General features: G+C 38.4%; 1 protein-coding gene across 2 annotated transcripts; it reads right to left on the reverse strand.

Annotated features, from left to right (window-relative positions):
- Positions 1–1907: 1907 nt before the first annotated feature.
- On the reverse strand, positions 1908–22805 carry Slc16a4 (solute carrier family 16 member 4). 2 transcript variants are annotated; one of them, XM_032897522.1, is made up of 8 exons: positions 22688–22805; positions 16610–16742; positions 15550–15693; positions 15260–15421; positions 12622–13137; positions 10212–10423; positions 9249–9342; positions 1908–2295 (listed from the first exon to the last, which is right to left on the reverse strand). In XM_032897522.1, exons 1-8 carry the CDS (start codon positions 22772–22774, stop codon positions 2144–2146), a joined length of 1500 nt encoding a protein of 499 aa, XP_032753413.1. In that variant the 5' UTR covers positions 22775–22805; the 3' UTR covers positions 1908–2143. The 2 variants fall into 2 exon arrangements, with proteins under 2 accessions (XP_032753413.1, XP_032753414.1); XM_032897523.1 differs by lacking the exon at positions 12622–13137.
- Between the last annotated feature and the right edge of the window lie 217 nt (positions 22806–23022).

Consider the following 23022-nt stretch of genomic DNA (forward strand, 5'->3'; position numbering starts at 1 on the left):
GATTACTCTTTATGAAGGATATTTTGCTTGGAAAGTATATTTTCATCTAATCCTCACACTAATCCATAAGTGGGTAGGTAATCATATTCTCATTTTGCAGAGGAGAAAGTTGGGGCTCAGATAACAATTTAGGAGATCATATGGTAGAAAATAGTAGAGCCAAGATTGATTCCTGTTCCCTGCTTGTAAAAGGTAGGTGCGTGCGTGCGTGCGTGCGTGCGTGCGGGCGTGTGGGCGTGTATGTGTGTGTTGTTTGTTTAGACTGTTTTTATTGTATATGCATGGGTGTTTTGCCTGCATGTATCTGTGTTCCTTGTGCATGCCTGGTGCCCATGGAGGCTAGAAGCAGCCATAGGATCCCTATGTTTGGAGCTCCAGACTGTGTATGAGAGCATGCAAATGGGTACCTGCCAGAACCTGGGTTCTCTCATCTCTCTAGCACCATATTCTTATTTTTATTTATGTTATGGTGTGTGTTGAATTTAAAAAATAAAAGGATACTAGACAGTTTTTCTTAATGTAAAAACCTGTAGCTGGTAATGATGATATACCACCTATACTTTTAGGATGTTTAAGCAGATTGTGAAATTGAGGCGTTTGTGTGTGTGTGTGTGTGTGTGTGTGTGTGTGTGTGTGTGTGTGTGTGTGTGTATGTACACATCTTATTTAAAATAGACAAGTAAAATTTTTTAAAATGTAAAAACTGGCCTTTTAAATAAGAGCAACTTACTATCTTTGAGATAGGTGAGATTTCATACTCATTTGGTTCCTGAGTTACAGCAGGCCTTAGGACACATCATCAACATTGTATCAACAAAACCAGTAGAGAAAATTGAAGTGTCATCTCAGTCTGTGCCCAGTTTAACATTAGACAGGGTGCTGGAGATGCAGCTTGGTGATAGTGTGCTTGCCTGTGGTGCTAATGGTTCAGTCTCCAGCACTGTAAAGGACATTAGATGAAATTCCATATGTTGGGAACAGTGTTCATTTGAGTCAGTTGGATTATAATGATATGTAGGCATGGGCCAGGTCAAAGAAGGCCAGCCTCAGGAATTGTACAGATGGTAAAGTTTGTACAAAGGCTTATTTGAAAAGTATCAAATAATGCACATCTTGGGAACAAATTCAAGCTTTCAGTTTAGGGTTTTTCTTTATTAAGGAACCAATAGATGTTTTAAACAGAAGAGTAAGGGTGCAAAAATAGTAGTTGGAATGTTCTGAAAGAGATTAAAGGAGGTTGTGTTACAGAAAATGGTTTTTATTTTGGACATAGTTTATCTTGTGTAGGCCACACTGACTCAAACTCAAGATGTTTATGTGTCAAGTCAGTCTTCTGACTGCTGGGATTTCTAGTATATGCCACCATGCCCTGCTCAGAAACCCTTTTTTATTCTCTTAAACAGCCTCGAGTTCACTAGTCACATGTAAATGCTTAGTGTAAGAACCATTATTAATTAGCCATAAATGTCACATCCCTTTTGATGTAAATGTATTTCCTCCTAAACCACCTCTTCAGCTTCCATATGAAACTTAGAGCTCTGAAGAGTCGTGTAGATGCCTAATGTATATATGTTAGGGAATTAAGTATAACAAAGTAATACTGTTTAAGTGGACAGTAATACCATTCAAATGACCAAATAAAGATTATTTTAGCAATTTTATTTTTATTAGATAGTAGTACATTATAGAAACTTAAGAGACAAAGTAATAAAATAAAGTACTTATAATAAATAAACAACAATAAATGTTTTGGAGAGGGTATTATCCTTCTTGTCACTAAGTAAGGCTTTATTCAGATTCCAGAGTTCTGGTTAACCAATTACTATATTTAAATAAAAGAAAAGTAGTTTTACAATTGTTGCAAATTTTGATGACAGAATTACCATAGCACAAATGAAAAATTGGATTGATTTAATAGTAAAGTAGCTGCTTCAATGGATTTAATTTTTAGCTTATTTGATTAAATACTAACAGTTTAAGTTGTTACTCGTTTATTACTCCTTCCACCAATTGGACATTCCTGGCAGTGCTAATAAAGTAGGAAGGAATCTTAAAAATTATATGGTTTACTTTCTTAACAAAGTTTTTTTCTTCTAAGCTTTTACTTACAGTAGCTTATTTAGATTATTTTTTTGTTAGGCTCTTACTTGATTGTAGTCCTTAGAAGGTCAGACTGCTTGAGTTTCCATCTTTCAGCCAGTGGTACAAAAAAAAGGGAAACTGAAGAGAGGATATAGCAGGTGCCAGAGAAATAGAAAGAGCCCACGTATGTCTGTGTATAATCGTATATCCAGCCTGCAAGGTAGGAACGATTTCTGTTAATGAAGAGACCCTTTTGTAACTGTCAAGCAAATCTTCGACTTTGAAGGAAGGTGCCTCCTGTTCTCAGTCTGTATTGTGAGCCACTGGACTAGAGCTTCTCACTGTGTTACTTGAAACTGTATCGTTTTCATCTGGATAGAAACTATTTTTTAAAAAAAAAATCATTGTGGTCTCTAAAACATGTCTTAGGGTAGAGATTGGAGAAAATTAGGGACACAGCACTTGATTTTATGGTGATTCTTACATGGTACTGTTCCTTCTTAAAAGGAAAGTAATCATAAAAAAGTTGTTTTGTTTCAAAAAAAAAACAAAACTGAACCTTCTTTCCTTTACTGAGCTTAGATAAACATGGTTCCCGCCCTCATAGTTTATAGTTTAGTAGAAAATAGATATTAATCATTTAAATTATATGTTTGGTAAATTCTATAAAGGGAAGAAGATTAGGGGTAGGGACTGTGATCATAAGAGAAAGAACTGCTTGATAAATATGTTAAGTTTAAAAGCAAATGAGTTCTTCCTGAAAGTCTGCCTCTGGGCTACATTCCTAACTGGATGCTCTTTAAAATAGAATGGGAGAAGCCTTGAAATCTTTTGGTCAATGACACATACCAGACCCTAAGTCAGACATCTTAGAAATGGCTTTCACTGTGTGATAGCAGGAAATCAACATTTAACAGTTCATATAGAAGTCTATACTCTGGAAACATCTTAGTGTTACAAAGATAGTGGTGTGACGTATGCTTGTATGGTTCTGGGACTGCAGATGATATTCTGGTGAAGAGAGGGGAGGAAATACTGTGCTTACGGGGTTTTTTGTTGGCTATGTTTTTTGTTTTCTGGGTTTTTTTTTTCCCCACCCCTAAATCCCATTTAGTGTGATTGTTTGTTGCCTTTTCTTATTCTCTTATTTAGCTCTGACTTCTGGGGTGTGGAGTTTTTATTAGTTGGTTCTCTGTATTGAACCCAGGGCTTCATTTATAGACATGCTAACTAAGCCTATGCTTTACTACTAAGCTAAACTCCGGCTCCTTTTATGGTAGTTTTATGTTCTCTAATTTAATGTAATACATGAATTGGCATGCTTTATAGATCTTTAAATTCAGCTAACTTTTAAGTAATTTGTTTACTGATTCTTTATTTGATTAGTGACCTCTAAATTAAGTTTCTTAGGGGCTAGTTGAGGGAGTAGAATGAGGTCAGCTAGAATGAATCTTTGTATTCTGTGGACATGAATGACCTATAACCTCCTAAGAAACAGGTGACTAATCTGAGTTGTGGGATTTTCTAGAAAGGAGGGGAGGTGGAGCAGCAGCACCTCCTCTTCTGTGTATGTGTGCATGTCCTGAATTTTTTTTTTTTTTTTTTTTTTTTTTTTTTTTTTTTTTCCGAGCTGGGGACCCAACCCAGGGCCTTGTGCTTCCTAGGCAAGGGCTCTTCCACTGAGCTAAATCCCCAACCCTGTCCTGTGAATTTCTGATGGTTATCAAATGTTAGCATGATAGGAAAGGACTAGGGTTCTTGATACTGATGTAGATAGTACTAGTAGAAGGATGCACAGACGGCAGTTGGTTCAAGAGCAAATCATTATACCCTTTCCTTTTGCATACACCTTTAAAAGGGAATGTTGTATCTGAAACATAAGGCTTAAAATATTTAATATTTTTATCAGAAAAGGGAATCACTTGGCATATTTCAAGTTGGATGAGATAATTTGCTTTGAATGTTCTACCTCTTTTTATACGTGTTATTTGAAATGCCAACATCTTTAAAATTCTAATTGAGATCCAGAGTCAAATATATAATCTTTAATTTTTAATGGTAGACAAAGGTTCACTACTCCAAGTTTTAATACCAATCAAGCTTGAATTTTTGCCTTACCTGGGGGCCACTTAAATCTAAGTTTGATTATTAAGGGATAAGAAGGGTTATCCAAGATACCTAGTATTTTAAGTATTTTGTTTTTAACACATGCTAATAAGGTAGGAATGGGACCCAAGTCTGAACAGAAAATTTATTTATATTTTGTATACTTTATATACACAGCCTAAAACTAATTTTTAAAAATGTACTCGTCTTTTTATGTTTGTATATTTTGCATGTGTGTCTCTGTGTGTAAAATGTATGTTATGTACATACGTATGTATATGTGTGTGCACCATGTACATGCTTTGTACCCTCAGATCAGAAGAGGGCATTGGATTCTGTGGAACTGGAGTTTCAGTTATGAACTGCTGTATGGATTCTAGGAACTGGATCTGGACCTTCTGAACGGGTCAAATGCTCCTAACTGCTGAGCCATCATCTCTCTATCTTCCTAAAGATAATTTTATATAATATTTTAATATTTTTGTGCATGAATCACTTATGGTAGGAAATTTTGCCATTATGACATCATATCACTACCCCAAAGATTTATTATTTTGGATTTAAAGATAGTCAACCAACAAACTTTCTATGTGATTTTATGAGTGAAGTCGTGGGAAAGGGAATTTAATATGCTCAGCAGTATTCATTACCATGTGTTTCAGAATGTGTTGAGCTAAGAGTCCTTTTAGGGTGCTGATAAGATGGCTTCACGGGTAGGTTCTTACCGCAAAACCTGGCCACCTGAATTCTATCCCTGGGACTCGTGATGGAAGAAGAGAACTGACTCCATAGGCTGTTCTCACAAGGTAAAGAAATAAATGTAAAAAAAGAAGAGAAGGCTTCTGTTATTAGGCCTGCTGTTGTGTTTCCATTTATCATCATGTTAGAATTTAAAATAGATCCAGGAAGTCCTTAATCCCAAAGCTCCATCAAACTTCAATTATGAGATTGAAAATTCTGAAAATGGCCAGATTAATGAGAACTTCCTCTGTTGGGTAAGAGACACAGTGGCAAACTTCCAAGGTGTATGGACACAGTGATTTTATTTCTTTATTTTGAGATGTGTGTCTCATCAGATAAACCCAGTTGGTGGCCCAGAACTAGCTGTCTAGACCAGCGTGGGTGGCCTCAGACTCACAGAGATCTATCAGCTCTGCTTTTCAAATACTGGAATTAAAGGTATATACTACCATGCCTGGTAAGATCCTGATCTTTTTGTCTCTCAGGGCCACTGGTTGGGTATAGCAGTTTTATCTCTTACCTTGGTTGTGTTGTAAAACATATGTTCTGTATATACCGTTATATGAATAAATACTGGGAAATATGCTTTAGCAAATTAAAATCTTGGGGCCTTTTTAAGATAGGAGGTCATTAAAGGCCCCAAAATAGAAATTTGCAGTAAGATTTAGTAGGGACACTTAAACATTGGCTCTGCTGTTTTATTAGAGGATTAGCATTTGGACACTCTAGTCTTGGCCTTTCCAACAGCAGAATGATAATTTCTTCCTTTTAAGCCACAATAGAGCTATTCGAAATGTATTTTTGGTGTTTTCATAGATGTTCATCAATCTTAGGGATGCTGAGTCAGAGTGAAGCTGGGTGGGTGGCATGGTTTGAGGCAAATTAACCACCTGATAATGAACAGTTTACATATTCTTCAGTGTTAATGTTTTCCCTTTTATTTGTACAGACAGAGAACTTTGCTCTGCCTTCTCAGTAGTCTTCCACTCATTCCAGTCTCCACAGTGGAACTATTAACAGACCAGAGATTGAGCCATCTTTTATTCTAAGAAATTCTATCAGTCAGCATAACTGATAAAACTTTTGAGGTTAATTTGGTAAATGGTGGAGCAAGGATCAGCTAGAAGTTTTGTTCAGTATTGTGTTTGAACTGAAGATAGAGTGGGACTAGGAATGGCCTGACAGTTCTTAACAGCTTTAACAGCATTCCTGTTAAAGAGACAGAAACCTTCTTGGATGGGTTTGTCATCTTTGACATACAAGGTTGGAATATGTTACGTGAGAATGGGTGTGTGTGTGTGTGTGTGTATGAATATTTAGATATATATATGGAGAATTTCTTTAGGGACTTTAGCCTCTACTGAAACACAGCCAACTTATATTTGTTTAGGGATTAGAAATTTTTCTGGGGCTGGAGAGATGGCTCAGTGGTTAAGAACACTGACTGCTCGTCCAGAGGTCCTGAGTTCCAAGTCCCAGCAACCATATGGTGGCTCACAACCATCTGTGATGGGATCTGACACCCTATTCTGGTGTGTCTGAGGACAGCTACAGTGTACATATAGATAATACATGAATAAATCTTTAAAAAAGAGAGAGAGAAAAATTTTTCTGAAGCAGGGCATGGTGACCCATGCCCATAATCTTAGTAGGAGAATTCTATGTTTAGGATCACCCTGTACTACATTGCAAGTTCTAGGAATCCTGCACTATACAATGAGACCTTGTCTTAGAAAACCAAAAAAAATTTTTTTAAGTTTTTAAAGTTTTCTTTGAGTTTGTCCAAAACGGGTTAGTTTTATGAAATAACGAGTTCAACATTTGAACTGTTCCACACACATTTCAAGTTAAGGAAATAGATGAGTTAGGGTTCTATCTATTTCATCAGATGTTCAATATTGGATGTTAAAGGAGGCAGATGCTAGAAATATGACAAGGTTTCAAATTAATTATTATATCCCCACAACCTTTCAAAGTTAAAATCTTGGTACTAAGGTATAATTCTGGATGTTATCTACCAGCAAAACTAGCAGGTTTGAATGTGCTGTGTGACATTTAACCTACTCTTAGTCTGGTAACCATCCTCAACCAGGAAACTGGGCCTGATTTGAGCCATATTCATTGCAATTGGATTCGTATTAGTTATAGAAAAGGATAGAAAGAATCTAGTTGGAAGGGGCCAAGGGAGTGTTCTGTGGAGAAGTACATGTGGGGAGGGTAGCCTTTTGGCTTCTTGTCCTTTGAATTCTTAAGGAATTTTGTTGCTGCTATATTTCTTGTCATATTCATGATGATAAAAGTATATAAGTAATTAATATTGCCCATGTGCTCTATTTATAGATTTTTAATTGTGCATGTTTTAAAAAAATACATGATCTCTATGGTTTTCCTATGCTTTTTTTCTTTCCTGGATTATTAAAATATTCTAAAAAAAACTAACTTTTCGGGGGTTGGGGATTTAGCTCAGTGGTAGGCCCTGGGTTCGGTCCCCAGCTCCGAAAAAAAGAAAAAAAAAAAGAACTAACTTTTCTTTTCTTTTTCATTCCCATACAGGAAAGAGAAGTATATTGTTTATTTATTCATTGGTACCATTTTAAACAAACATTTTGACTGAGGATTTACTGTTTGCCAGATTCCTACTTAAATATGCCTATATTCTTTTATAGGAATTCCAGCTTTTCATTTGTTAATAGATATGGGTAAGTAACAATGAGAGTCTCTCACATCTTTGAAGATTACCAATAGACGTTTAGATTTAAAGGAAAAACAGTCACTATGTGACTTTCCCACACCTCTCAATAATCAAGTTACCTCTTTTTTAGTTTAGGTTTTTAAGTTCTAGGAATTGAACCTAGGGCCTCATGTGTGTGAGGCAAGTAGTCCACCACTGAGCTACAGCTCCAATCCGAAGAACTGAGTTATTTGAAAGCCAACATTTACAGTATTTCTCTGGTAGTTGCTGCTGAAGTCGGAACTTGGGAAGAGACCTAATGGTCTTTATAAAGTTCTCTTTATCATTTCATAGAGGAATGACTTAGAGAAATAAAAGCCTCCTGAAACCTCTCCCTTTAACAAGATGCTTAGCCACATAACCAGTCTCAGGGAGATGTCTTAGTTGTGTCTGATCGTAGTCTTACTTGGGATACTGTGAGCAACAAACTCACTGACTAGAAATCGATGGGAGCCTTTACCGTGGCCTAACCACCACCTTTGACTTGTTAGAACTTAGAAAATTTATGACTGCCCAAGTGAAATTCTTAAGACTAGTGGCTAAAGGAGTTCCATTTATCCTTACATATAGTTCTAAGTATTCTAGACTTTGGATAAGAAAAAAAACTATAAACATTTTTTCTGACTTAACTGAAAACAAATATATTTTATAATGCATTAGGTATATGCATGAAATAAAAGTATCACAATAAAATGATTCTGTGTTGTAGTCTATTCTTTTTCATTAAAAAAAAAATAGGAAAGGAAATAGAAGCCAAGAATGGTGGCACATGCCTTTAGTTCCAGCACTTGGGAGACAGATACAGGAGGATTAAGAGTTCAAAGCCAGCATCTTCTAGGGTAGTGAGTTTAAGGCCAGCGTAGGTTACATGAGATCCTGCCTCAAAAACAAATAAGAGTACAAACTTAATGTCACTATACATATTTTTTTTGTTTGTTTTTTAAATGATAGGGTAGAACCACTGCTTTCAATTATGGTCTAAACGTAGCAAAAGTGAGGATGGGCTCAGTTGGCAGATGATTTGTCTAGCATGAGTGCCCTGAGCTTGATTTGCTTCCCCACCACTGCATACACCAGGTAATTGATTTCACAGTTGTAATCCCAGGCGGGAACAAAAGGATCAGAAAGTTCTTAAGGTTCCTTGGGTGAATAGGGAGTTTGAAGCCGACTTGGGCAAATGAGACCTTGTTTCAAAAACAAAACAAATCATTTAAAAATAGCAAAGGTAATTTTAAGGTGAGTTCCCTGTTGTGTGTGGACAGTGGAAACACCGTAGCAGTCAGTAAGATCAATAGATGAGACCTTGAGTCTTGTGAGAATCTACCATTTAAGCCTTTTACCAATGAATAGTTTTTTCTATGCAGGTAAGTCAAATTTTTAAATCAGCAAACAGAAAATATCACTTAGGAAACTGGTTATTTCCAGTAAAATACAACACATTTACAGAATTAACTATCAGATTTTCCTGTATTGGTGATCAGGGTAGAGCAAACATGGTGAAATCAAGTACAGCATTTAAACCTTAGCCATTGATGTAGATTTCTATATTCTTCATTGAAATTTGCTCATGGTGTGGCTTAGTTGTTACCTGCTATTGGTGGTCCAGAAAGAACAGCCATCCCAGCAAAGAAACTGGCATATCCCAAAAACCTGTGTACTCTAGAATTCTTAGATAGGTCAACCTATAGGGAATGAGAATTTAGTGTTAGCCATTTTAAGGATGAACTTCTCCTGTGTCTTAGTTTACAAAGGGAGTAGCAAATACCATTTAAAAAGGAAACTCTCAGACTGAATAGTTTGACTCCTGGGATGATTTGGTTGGCTTTTCATCCCCAGTATTAGGAAAGGGAATAGATGTCAGTTTATCAGTGGGGGAACATTGGTGTTTAGTCTTGATAGGTTAATCTTTTATGTGGTTCGAGTGTTTTTACCTCCCAAACCTTAATTATCTTCCTTCTCAAGTAGGAAATAGTATTTTGCAATCTGAGCTTAAGGTAATATTAAATCTAGCCATGGCCAACTACCAACCATGGGTTTAAATGAGATCTGGTAACACAGGAGCTGATTTCAGCTTTGAGAACCAGGGATTTTGCCTAAGCCTCATACACTATCCTACATAACTTAAAAACCATTTTAGTTCCATTTGAGTTCAGGGTTTAAGCCAGTTTGAGGTAAAAATTGAGAACTTGTTCAAACAATGTCCTTAAAGTACACAGGTCTCAAGGCAGTACACAGACACGGTTCTTGTTAGCAGACTTAGATACTTGTGTTCTAGCAAGAGCTAGAGACCCCTGGAGCTGATAGGAGTAAACACAAGGATAGTTGGAATCTTGCTGGTCTTTGTGTTCCTCCTTTTCCTGTGTGGCTAGTCCTCTTAGCTTCTATTCCTCACATGGTTAGGTGAATCATGACAGGATATAACTAGCTGCAGGATTTCTGAAGTCCTGTATAATTTCTAATCATAAAAGTTAATACAAAATTTGAATTCTTGGGAAGGCTGTTACTGATACTTGGACTAAGTCACTTATTACTAACGAATGAGTCTACTCACCAATACTGGCAGTATTAGTGCCAGGTAGCCACCAGCAAAAATGGCAAAAAAGATGGTATAGGCCATAAGGAGTGGGAACGTGGTGGCTAAAGGAGCAAGCAGGTTAGTTACACCACACAGGATGAGGTAAGCCTTGTGGTATTGATACTTCTTGATCCAATTCTGATCTGCAATCCATCCAGAAATGAGCTGACTGACTGTCTCAGTGATACCTGGAACAGTGAATACAAAGGCAGACAGTGTCTTAAACCCTTTGGTAAGAAAGTGTGTAAGTACATCTTTGTCCAAGTAATAGGACGCCATCCTGAGGCCAGAATACATGTGGGAAAATGTACCTTACTTTTTTCCTCTAAATATCTAATAAAATATCAGAATGCTGCCTCCAGCTGAACATGAAGCCGTTAAGTTGTCATGCGCATTTTCTAATTGTATGTGGAATCCCTGTTTGATAAGACCATGATCTGAAGAGGTCTTATAGTCTCTCCAAAGATCCTACAAGTGATATGAAACTTCAGTGTCCTGAGGAGTCATATGGTAAAATCAGAAAAATTAAAATTTTGTATTTTTTTAAGATTTATTCATTTATTATATATAAGTACACTGTAGCTGTCTTCAGATACACCAGAAGAGGGCATCGGATCTCTTTACAGATGGTTGTGAGCCACCATGTAGTTGCTGGGAATTGAACTCATGACCTCTGGAAGAGCAGTCAGGTGCTCTTAACCACTGAGCCATCGCTCCCGCCCTTTTGTATTTTTTTTTTTAATGAAGCTTGGAATTTAAGATCTCCAATGGTTGTTAAAGTTAATTTGAAAATTCATAATTCATTTAAATATGTTATTTGGGACATAGGTGGTATGGTGTAATGAGTAAAGTTTAAGAAGCACTTTTTTTTTTGTTTACCCTATTCTAAGACATATCAGTTAAAAATACCAAAAATAGTCTTCATCAAGAATATGAAGCCTGGTGTGGTGTGAATGCTTTTAATCCCAGCAGTTAGAGGCAGAGGTAGATTGCTTGTGAATTCCAGGCCACCCTGGTCTGTATGGTTAAGTTCTAAGACAGATTGAGCTACATGGTGAGACTGTGTCTCACAAAAGAAAAAAATTAGCATGAATATTGCTGGGGATAGAATGCTTAGCAGTCCAGTGCTTCCTTTGCATACGTAAGGCCCTGCATTAAAGCAAAAACAAAAACAAACAAAACAACACAGTAGCCTCTCCAGTTGATTTGAATTTTAGGGGTTCAAACATAAATTGCACCTAAAAAGTGATGCTACTGTGTATTTTTCCAGTAGTTTCCTAGGATGTACATTGAGACTATTATGCTATTTGGCCTAATCCGTATGGCTTTAGTTTGATCCAAATGGATTCTCTCAGACAGTAAAAGACAAAGGTTAACTGAAAGTGCTCTTGTGTAACAGCAGTTTTTGACTAAAGCATCTCTTCAGTGAGAATATTTAAAACTAGGTGTCTCCAGCTTTGTAAGTGCTTGGTGAGTTGTTTTCCCCAAGAAATCTGTAGAAGAAAAGGTAAGTCGAATGCTGAGAATTGTTCAATTAGAGCAAAACATCCAGTTTCATTCTTTGTTTCTGATTCCCTGCTTTGTCAATTGAGAGAATCTACAACTTAAGTATTTTATCTCCCAACATTTTGTGATTACATAGAATAGTTTTGTGTTTTAAGCCTATATTCTATTTTAAACATGAGCTTATGGATTAGTGATTAACTCAACAGTCATATTTGTCTCTTAAATTATTTCAACAGGAAAATTGCTTAGCATCAAATACCAGGAGAATATTATGCTAGCCTGGCGCTACAGTAAATTACATATACATTACATTCATAATAGTGACAACTGGGAGGAAAAGCAGTGTGTTATACCTATCTTATAGATGGGAAAAGGAAATCCTGGCATGGAGGAGAATGCTTACCCAAGGTCACATAGCCAAGAGAGAGGGAGGGAGAGGAGGAGGGAGGGGGAGAAGAGAAGAGAATTCAGAACAAGAGCCTGGCCTGGGAAATCAAGCTTTAGAATCCTTCAAGCTACTATGTTTTCTAGCTGAGAATTTTTTCTTCCCAGATTAGCTGTTGACACTTAGCAAGCACCAGCATTTGAAATTAACGTTTCTTCCCAATGAACAATTGATAACTACTTTGTTAGACACCTGAAAGTGGGTAAGGTGAGTTAGGGTCCACTAGAATCTGAAAGATAGCAGTTGCTAAATCTGCATAAGAAAATGCACACTGTTTAACCTCAGAAAACGTGCTTTTCCTAGCCATTCCATAGTTCACTCACACTCTTGCTTTCTCCCCTCGTTCCTTCTGTTTTAAAATAAAATTTAATAAACTTAACAAGCTAAGTTCATTTTTCCTTGTAGGTAGGTAGGGTTGAAATAGGTTTTTCTTACCAGCTACAGACACAAGGTAGGAGGCATCCATTATGTCGATTCCAAGTGTTTTTGCTCTGGCTACCAGATGAAAGGTAGGAATGAAATATGCTAGTTGACTCAGGAGAAAAGACCAGGTAAATATGTAGAAGAAAGGATTTCTAAAGAGAGAAATATCTAGAAGTTTTTCTTTGCAGTTCCATGAAACAAACTTTTTCTTGTAAGTTTTGTCATTGCTCATAAGTAACGGCCTGTTCCTATGAGGCCTAGTGCTGATCTCTTCGATTTGATTTTCTAAGACAGTTAAAGTTGTAGGTTGTCCAGATTTCTTCACAGCACTGTCTTTGATGAGAGACTCTCGTGCCTTATTGCAGTTTGATGTTTCTGTCTTGTGTGATAACTCTGGTCCAGTTGCAGACAAAATGCTACCTTTGTTTTTAATATCAGAATTGCTGTCTGATTGGATGTGGACAGGTCTTAGGAGCATGCTGGAAGGCACCAGATTCAATGCAATAGCTCCAAATAATATAAGAGCACCTAAGTGGGAGAGAAATTGAGAACATAAGAAAGATAGGACTTGTCAGGTGCATTCAGTATTCTCCTGAGACCCTGGGTTCCATCTATAGCACTACAAGTAAATAGAAAATTTAGTTTATAAGTACTGGGGTCACAGACACACACTGAAGTTCATGCTGAGGATTGAATCCAGGACTTAGTGCATACTAGGCCATCCATCACTCTGCCCCAGCTCAAGATTGTCATCTTCAAACTGACATTTGCTCCTACACTTCACAGCTTTGTTCAACAAGATGGCCAGCTCCAAGAGGCAGAGCCCAGTCATCTTCATCTGAGCAGCCCCTGAAGTGGGTCCGTAGCCACTAGTACTTCCTTTGAGGCTTAGTGAACAATAATAACCCATCAGTTCTGTATTCAGTTCAAGTTTGTAAGGAAACACAGGGGTCCAGCAGCTCTAGATCCTCGTCATCCTTATTACCATGATAACAGGATAGAATGGGAATGGATCTGAAGCTGAACAGAATTTCTAAGTCTTCACTGAACTCCCCATCCAGGCTTTGGGAATGGGAGGACAGAGGTCATGAAGGAGAGGAAAAAGGAACAAGAAAAGTACTGTTGAGGCTGGGGGTGCCAACATCCTCTAGGGCATCTGAACATTAGGAGGCAAATGAACCCCACTTCAAGCCCATCCTGGTCAACTCTGACTAGCTAAGTACAAGATGCTCTAGGTTTGTTGTTTTTAAAGAACAACCTTTCAGTTCATGCTACTGTCTGTCTATTCATAGGCTCGGAAAAGGCCAACCTCCATAGACCAATAATTCTTGAAAATACTACTTTACCTCCCATGCTACTTAGAAAAAAAAACATTTTATTTGTATGTGTGTTGGGGGAGGGGGCACTGAAGGCAAAAGAGAATCAGATCCCCTTGAGTTGGAATTGCAGGCAGTTGTGAAATGTCTGATGTAAACGCTGAGAATGGGATTCTAGTCATCTGGAAGAACAGCAAAATGCCTTTAACTGAGCCGTCCTTCCTTGCCTCCCAAATTTTAACTGAAGGCACGTAAATCTATTAACAATATACATGCTGCAAAAAGAAGTAATACTTTAGATATTGAAAAAACAGGAAATTGGAAAGAAGCTATTTTTGCTAAAAAAGCGGGAAGGGATGGGAAGGTAGGTTGGTAATCTGAATGGCACAAATTTAATTTAAAATAGGTATTTTAAATAAATCTTAGTGACTGGATTTTGGTGTGGGAAGTAATAGAATTAGCTCACAGGAATCATGGGGAAAACATGTTAGGAAAGTCTTTTAGACTTTTTTTTTTCCCATGCTAGACATGCTAGTATTACCTTTGACCATGAGTACTTGGTTAGTTTCATAGTGCCCTGAACAAAGCCATGACTTAGTGTTTCTGAAGAGAACAAGCATGCATAAGCTTTCCTAGAGGCATATCAGCTGGAGGTTCCCATTTACTGTAGGACTACTGAATAGTGCTCTACATAGGAAAGTAGTCAAAATTACTATAAAGGTAGAAATAAACAAATACATTTCACTAGAATACTTCAGGTAGAAAATTATGAAACGGCTTTATGAAAATTCCTAGTTGATAATATATATAAAGACTGTCCAGTAGGAACATAATCTTTTTACAAATACTCCATTTAATCTCTTAGATTTGTTTTTAAGTGCAGAGTTTTGTTTTTTGTTTTCTTAGAAGGGTGCTTTAGTGAAAGATTGGAGGAAAAAGAAAACATTGTTTTTCTAAGGCTGTTATTCCTGCACAGTGTTTCTAGTTGCACCATATGCATGGAATTCTGAAGAGAATTCTGAGTGGGCCGGCAAAAGTTGAGGAAGATTTCTCCCTTGTGTTCCCTAAGGAAAGGGGTGTGCTTCCATTAAATACCATGTTTATTTCCCCTCTCATCTTCAGTGTGGTGTAGTGCATGATGGCCTGTAATCTCAGCATTGCCACAAGTTTTGAGGCCAGCCTGGTCTACAAAGCAAGTTCTGGGCCTGCCAGAGTCTCATAGTGACCTTGGATCCACGAGAAGAAATTTATTAAACCTACACTTCTAGTATTCAAAGGGAGGGCTAAACATTACATTTTTAGTGTTGAAAGTTTAAAAATTTAGATGGACTCACCTGTCCAGTCATAAAGATCTATCAGGAGTTTTGTAAAGGGCGCCAACAAAAATGTCAGTCCCATCCCTGAACGGGCAATTGCTGTAGAAAGACCCAATCGTTTTTTGAAATATTTGGTAATTACCACAGCAGCTACTTGGTACAAGAAAGCAGACCCCAAACCTAAAAAAAGAAGTTAGAAATTAGATCATATTATTGAAATGTTGTAGATCAGGTAATATAGTTAGGGTCTATGGGAAGTAGGAAGATTTCCTGTTTGATCCTTTAGGGACTGTTAGTAGTGAACTCACCAGGTAGCAGTCCCATGGTCACACAAAGAAAGGGAATGCCTGTGGCCCAGCTGCTGATGAGATAGCCACCAGAAACAAGGAAAGTCCCAAGAATGGAGGTAGTTCTTTCTCCAAATATGTCACAAATAATAGCAGCCAGGGGACCTTGAGAAAAGAAAGGGAAAGTGCTAAGTTAATATTCTCAGGCATCCCTTAGAACCTGTGTGTTATGTGATTGATTAGGGGGAAACAATTGGTTTAAGATACTGTATACTCAAAATTTAAATAAAACGATGTTTATACTAGTAGCCTCTGTTTAGTACAAATTTGAATCACTAATCTCCATATTACAACACCAACTAGAACTAAAAGGAGAAATAGATTTAATATTTGTTTTGACTATGATCACATAATTAGAGCTGAATGGTTTCACTTTCGGGTTGAAGTCTTGGCTCACTGAGTTTAAAGCCTTACCAGACATAACTCAAATAACCACAAGGCATGAAGATTTTCAATCATTAATTAAATACTTGGATTCTTTTTCTTTTTCCATTGTTGCTCTCTTCAGACACACCAGTCAGTGCTCTTAACCTCTGAGCCATCTCTTCAGCCCAAATACTTGGATTCTTAATTCCTTTTTCCTTTCCCTGTCTTTTCTGTGTAGCCTTGGCTGTCCTGGAACTTGCTCTCCCACTCAGAGATCCACCTGCCTCTGCCTCCCGAGTGCTGGGATTAATGGCTTAAACCACCAATACCTGTCTTTAATACCTTTTTTTTTTTTTCTTTTCTATTTTTTGGAGCTGGGGACCGAACCCAGGGCCTTGTGCTTGCTAGGCAAGCGCTCTACCACTGAGCTAAATCCCCAACCCCTTTAATACCTTCTTAACCTTAGTTTTTCCCACTTAATTACCAAGTTAAATAGAACCTAAATTCTGACATCTCATTATTACATATTGATATTAATACATATTAACAGATGAACTTTAATGTAACATTAGTTCAGCCTTAAAGGAATGACAGTGTTGTCATGGACCTTTGTGGTCATTCTCCATAGACGACAAGCTTATTGCCAGCTTCATACCTGCAGAAAAACGGAGTGATGACATAATAGATCCAATCCAACCAATTTGCTCTGAAGTGCCTTCAAACTCTTCTTGAAAAACCACAAAGAAAATTGCAAATGTCTTGGTCATTCCCATCACAAACACATTCACCTAAATCAAAGCATAAAGCCCTTGTTAGATGCAAAGTGGGCTAGAACTCCAGCGTCTCAGTACTTACCGATTTATCTTATGGGTGCTTTCTGGTTATATAATAGGGATAGGAGAAGCAGTTGATTCCTCTTTAAAGTGGCAGGACATATTCATGAAAATATCTCATTTAGTTCCCATTTCAAGCTTATGAAAAGGATATGTCATATTGTCTTATAATTGAGAGTTGAAGTTTAAGAGAAAAGTTGCTGACAATGGTACAGGCCCAGAGACTTAGACCCTAGGCTGACTTGACTCACCACCACTGTGTTTTAAATATACTACCTCTGGCAGTTACTTATTACAGGTGCCTTTTGGAGGGAAAACCTATTTGTGTTTGTATACAACTATTCCTCAATTCCTAATTGTAAAGAATTGTGACCACCCCCACTTTAATCATCATTTCTAGTCTTATTTCAGAATAGTGGTATTTCTTATTTGGAGGCAAGAGACCAAGAATCGGTAACTGCCTAGGATGCTTCCAAAGTTAAAAGAGTCCTAAGCATTTTTCTCATTCTCACTTGAAAGCAAATACAGAACAAAACTTGGGGCTGGGAAGATGGCTTAGCAGTTATAAGCACCTGTTGTACTTCCAGAGCACCCAGTTTCAGTTCCTGACACCCACAATATAATATTAATTTAAAAAATATCAAACTGTACCATCAAATATAACTATCAAATGTATTAGACCTATTTCAGTTCAAAATACAGTGTACCTTCTAGTGAACAAGGACCACTAATGTGAGGGGTTGTCCTGTATGTGTGAGCTATGTGTGTTGATTGGTGATTGCTTTTTTTTTTTTTTTTTTTAATAGACACAGCCACTCTATGTAGTCCTGGAACTCACTGTAGACCAAGGCTGGCCTTGAAGTCACAGAGATCTTCCTGTTTCTGCCTCCCAAGTACTGGGATTAAAGACATGCTACCATTTTACTTCTGTTTATCTCTGTTCTTAATCTTTTGAATTTGGCTGGTTATTGGTCTCCAATCAGAACTTTTCTTTGTTCTCTTCTTGATGTCTGGCTATGACAGCTGTGAAATGGGTGTGGCCTGCTCAGTAACAGGCTGTGTTGGCTATTCACTGAGTATCAGGAAAGCAAAGGCAGAGCTCTACCGTCTACCCAGCTAGCTCTCTTTCTTTTAATTTTCTAATTAATTTCTATTTAGGCTTTAAAAAGATGCTAAAGATCTTTACTTTCCCTTAGTTAACCAAGCAGACAACGACTTGTCTTGATCCCATGCCTTGTATTAAGTTTGGTAGGACTCAGTCCTGCTTCATCTTCATCAGACATTGTAATTGCCTCACCTCCAAATCAATCAAAAACCTAGGAATGGTCCAATCCCTGACTTCCAACTTAAAAGCATTTAGTTTTAGTGTTTTGTTTTGTTTTTCAATTTTTTTTATTTTTCAAAACATAGGTTTTCTGTGTAGCCTTGGCTGTTGGAAGTTTCTTCTTCCTTCCTCCCCCCGCCCCTAGTGTCTGTGTGTGCGCGCGACTCATTTTGAAATTAGAGTGCCTGTTAGGGTTAATTCTATTTAATAATAGCTCTTTTGGGCTGGAGAGATGGCTCAGTGGTTAAGAACACTGACTGCTCTTCCTGAGGTCCTGAGTTCAATTCCTAGCAACCACATGGTGGCTCACAACCATCTGTAATGGGATCTGATGCCCTCTTCTGGTGAGTCTGAAGACAGCTACAGTGTACTCATATAAATAAAAAAATAAATATTTAAAAAAAAATAATAGCTCTCTTTTCTTTCTAATCCTTCTGTAAGGTTATCCTAGCTTATCCTGACCTTCATAGATAAGTTTCTTCAAAGTCTACTGTGTCTACTTCCTCTTACTGAATTATTCCACTTAGAATCTAAGTGTTCTGACCAAGATTCTCAAAGACTTCCTTGTTGCTAAGTCAGATTGTTGCCATTTCTGTCATGTGACCTCAGCAGTGTCCATACATCATTTTTCCTGATAATTTCTAGCAATCTGCCTAGTTCTCTGCTTTTCTTTCCTCTGTGGATGATTCCATTCTTCCCCACTTTGATCTCCCCCATGAGTTTGTCTTGTGCCCCTTTTCTCTGGAGGTTTTTTCCCTTTTGCCTTAAAGTTAAATTCTGTATATTGGACACACAGGTTGCATACTTCAGGTGCACAAAGACTATAGCAAGCATGTTTTTGGTTCTAAGAAGATTCCTTTAGACTCTGTCCAAGATTAAGCCAGTCAAACTGTTCAGAGTTTTTCTTCCTCCTCCTCCTAATTCTAGTGACTGGCATTTAAAACTTAACAAAGTACTTAAACTAACAACTCTGGACTCTGATGTTCCCTGCTGTCAGATTCCTCTCCAAACCTTAGTGGTCTGTTCTCCCAAAATACACAGATCTGTATTTTCAGTTACTTCTGACTACTGTGTTAAATTTTGGGCCTGTTTTCTTGCCTTTATTGTAGTTTGTCCAATAAACACCCTGTGTCCAGGTTTCATCTGAAATACTTTACCAGTTAACTTGCCTCATTAAAACTACATAACTTCAGAACAACCAATTGTCTTTTTTTTTTAAAGATTTATTTTATTTATATTAGGACACTGTCTTCAGACACACCAGAAGAGTGCATCAGATCCCATTACAATTGGTTGTGAGCCACCATGTGATTGGTGGGAATTAAACTCAGGACCTCTGGAAGAGCAGTCGGTGCCCTTAACTGCTGAGCCATCTCTCCAGCCCAACAACCAGTTGTCTTTATCTGTTATTTTTCTGAGATTATTTCACTGTGCAGCCTCATCTGCCACCCCCTCCCAGTTGCTGCAAGTACAGGAGTATGACCTGCAACTGTACCATCACACGTGGCTCTTAACATGTTTTCAGTAGCCTCTCTCCACCTCTGACTTCATCCATCTCATTGGCTACTTATAAATGTGTCTATGAGTTTGTTCCCCGCTCCAGCCCCGCCAAAGCAGGTCTTTAATGAGTGGCTACTGTGTTTCAGGCTAGGCATACAATAGTCAACACACACTGAGGAGCAATATGAATATGGTTCCCTACTGTCACTGGACAGTTAGGTAAGATATACTGTGATAATTTGAATATTCTTGCTCCAGGGAGTGGCACTATTAGGAGGTATGGCCTTGTTGAATGAAATGTGTCATTGTGAGCGTGGGCTTTTAAGACCTTCATCCTAGCAGCCTTCAAATGAAAATGTAGAACTCTCAGCTCCTCCTGCACCATGCTTGCCTAGACACAGCCATGCTGCCACCTTGATGATACTGGACTCAACCTATGAACCTGTAAGCCAGTCCCAATTAAATGTTGTCCTTACAAGAGTGGCCTTGGTCATGATGTCTGTTCACAGTGGTAAAACCCTAAGACACAGACTAAACCCAGAAACAGTTATATATAATGTATGGTGAGTTACAGTGTGACCTGCTTTGGTGGAGGAGCTCACAAAGCATACTGAGAATAGTTTTGCTTTTTGGGAGCTTAAATCTTACAGAAGAGCACTCTTGTAGTTACATGGAAATGAATGCATTGCTCTGTACAGATGATTATTACCTCTATGAGCAGTGAGCTAGCTGAGCTCATTGCTAACGTTTTCGTATGTTTTTGTGCTTCAGTAACCATCATCATGTGACTCAAATAACATTAGTAACCTAACTATTGGGTACTTTTAATTAGCAGTGACTAATCAAATAACTTGTTATCCATTGAGAATAATGCAGAAAAGGGTGGGAGAACCAGACTTCCACGCCATCAGTGTACACTGTTTGAAAGATCCACCCAGGCAGGGCTTTCTTTTTTTTTTTTTTTTTTTTTTCCAGAAATTTTTTTTTTTTTTTTTTTTTTTTATTTTTTTTTTTTTATTAACTTGAGTATTTCTTATGTACATTTCGAGTGTTATTCCCTTTCCGGTTTCCGGGCAAACATCCTTCCCCCCCTTCCTTATGGGTGTTCCCCCCCACCCTCCCCCCATTGCCGCCCTCCCCCCACAGTCTAGTTCACTGGGGGTTCAGTCTTAGCAGGACCCAGGGCTTCCCCTTCCACTGGTGCTCTTACTAGGATATTCATTGCTACCTATGAGGTCAGAGTCCAGGGTCAGTTCATGTATAGTCTTTAGGTAGTGGCTTAGTCCCTGGAAGCTCTGGTTGCTTGGCATTGTTGTACATATGGGGTCTCAAGCCCCTTCAAGCTCTTCCAGTTCTTTCTCTGATTCCTTCAACGGGGGTCCCGTTCTCAGTTCAGTCAGGCAGGGCTTTCATGCTTAAGGCATCTTTAGTTTCCCCATTATTGATATTTCTATGGAAGGGGAGAAGAAATTCTATTCTCCAGTAATGAAGCCAGAATTTAACAAATGGTACTTTATTTGTTAAGTTTTATAATGCACAGGTCTAGCTTAGGACCTCTATCTACCCTTGCTCCCTCTTTCCTATCATTAGGGAGGTGTAATGCATTATGTTTCCCTCCCCCTTCAATTTCATACTGCCTGTCACTCATCTGGACTTGTGCTCCTATCGTGTGCACTGCTTACTGTAAATCAAGTGTGAAGAAGAAAATGTCTTTGTCAGTGTGTCTCATAGTTAATAGAATGATCTAGGGGTGCTTAAAGAATTATAGGGCTGGTGCCACTATACACAGGGTTATTTGCAGCACAACAGTGAGGGGATCCACCGGTGTTCTAGAACAGACATGTTGATAATGCACATCACCGCTTTTTTTGCATAGCAACCCCAACAGTGGCTAGGAGGCAAGGGCAAGAAGTCTTTCCTTACAATACATGTCAGATACAGAGTTTAATTCGAGTTTAAGTTATGGCGGGAGTGTGGGCAGCAGGCTGAAATATCCTCAACCCCTATTAATGAAGGGGACTTCTCTGTTTGGTTTTCTATTGCTATGATAAAATACTTGGGAAGGAAAGGGATTATTTCAGCTTACAGGTTACAGACCATCACGAAGTCAGGGTGAGGTCTGAAGCAGAAGCTATGGAGGAGTACTGCTTACTGGCTTGTTTTCCCTTGATTGTTCAGTTTGCTTTTTCTAAACAACACAGGATCACCTGTCTAGGCGTGGCAGTGAGCTGGCTCTCCAAATTGATCATTTTTTTAAAAGATTTATTTATTTATTATATATAAGTACACTGTAGCTGTCTTCAGACACACCAGAAGAGGGCATTAGATCCCATTACAGATGGTTGTGAGCCACCATGTGGTTGCTGGGAATTGAACTCAGGACCTCTCAGTGCTCTTAACCGCTGAGCCATCTCCCCAGCCCTCCAACTTGATCATTAATCCAGAAAATGTCCTCACAGACTTGCCACAGGCTAGTCCAATGTAAGTAGTTTCTCAGTTGACAGTCCCTCTTTCCAGATACATCTAGGTTTGCCTCAAGCAGACAAAAACAGCATGAGTAGCATGAAACATTGTGTTCATGTTATACTGAGTGGGTGGGCACTTAGTTTTGAGATAAAGTCTTGCCATGTATAACTGGCTGGTCTCAGACTCACAGCAATCATCTTGACTCAGCACCCCCCACACCCCACGCAGTGCTGGAATTATAAGCATACTCTCACACCTGGCAGAGTGGAGTACTTTCTAGGAATGCCCTGTGCTAGCTCTTACACAGTCAAAACTACAATATCCCCAAATCCCAGTTGCCATGCTGCCAAAGTAGAGCTGCCAATCATGCCTGGAGCTGATTAAGAGATGATAGACAGGCAGGAGAGGACTAGATTAGAATGCTTTTTTCTCTCAAGGGGAACAGCTCATCTTCTGGGTTCAGCCAAGATGGACTCTGATCTTAGCAATTTGGGGAAGTTTGTGGTTTTCTGTCTACTCAAATCTCATGATTTCTTCAGTGATCTTGTTAAGCTGCTTTGAGCTTTTCTTCAGGCAGTTCAGTAGTTGGAAAGGGGAAAGAAACACTTACCAGGAAAAAATGAAGCACAACCATCCATCCCCATCCTCCATCCAGTGGTTTGGTATAAGGGGAGGGCTTTTCTTCCCTCTTCTTCATGACACTTCCTTTATGTTACGAACAGAGATCGCTGGAACAGATCCAGAACAGTTGATTCAGTAGTCAAGAAAGTGATGTAAACTTAAGTGGATTGTTTTTATTTGTTTCTTTGGTTGGTCTTAAGATGTGGTCTTGCTGTGTAGCTTGACCTGGCCTAGAACTCATGGCTGTCCTTCCTTCACTTGCTGAAGGCTTTGATTATAGGTGTGCATGTTAAACTATTACATTTTATTTTTCTCCATTGTATA

Source organism: Rattus rattus, chromosome 3 (assembly GCF_011064425.1).
Source record: "Rattus rattus isolate New Zealand chromosome 3, Rrattus_CSIRO_v1, whole genome shotgun sequence".
Taxonomy (NCBI): domain Eukaryota; kingdom Metazoa; phylum Chordata; class Mammalia; order Rodentia; family Muridae; genus Rattus; species Rattus rattus.

Coding starts and splice junctions, on each gene's coding strand:
- Slc16a4 (XM_032897522.1), bottom strand. CDS start 22,774: ATGAAGAAGAGGGAAGAAAAGCCCTCCCCTTATACCAAACCACTGGAT. Junction 15,694..16,609: donor ATCACTCCGTTTTTCTGCAG/GTATGAAGCTGG, acceptor TCTTTTCTCAAG/GTCCCCTGGCTGCTATTATT. Junction 15,422..15,549: donor GACCATGGGACTGCTACCTG/GTGAGTTCACTA, acceptor TTCTTTTTTTAG/GTTTGGGGTCTGCTTTCTTG.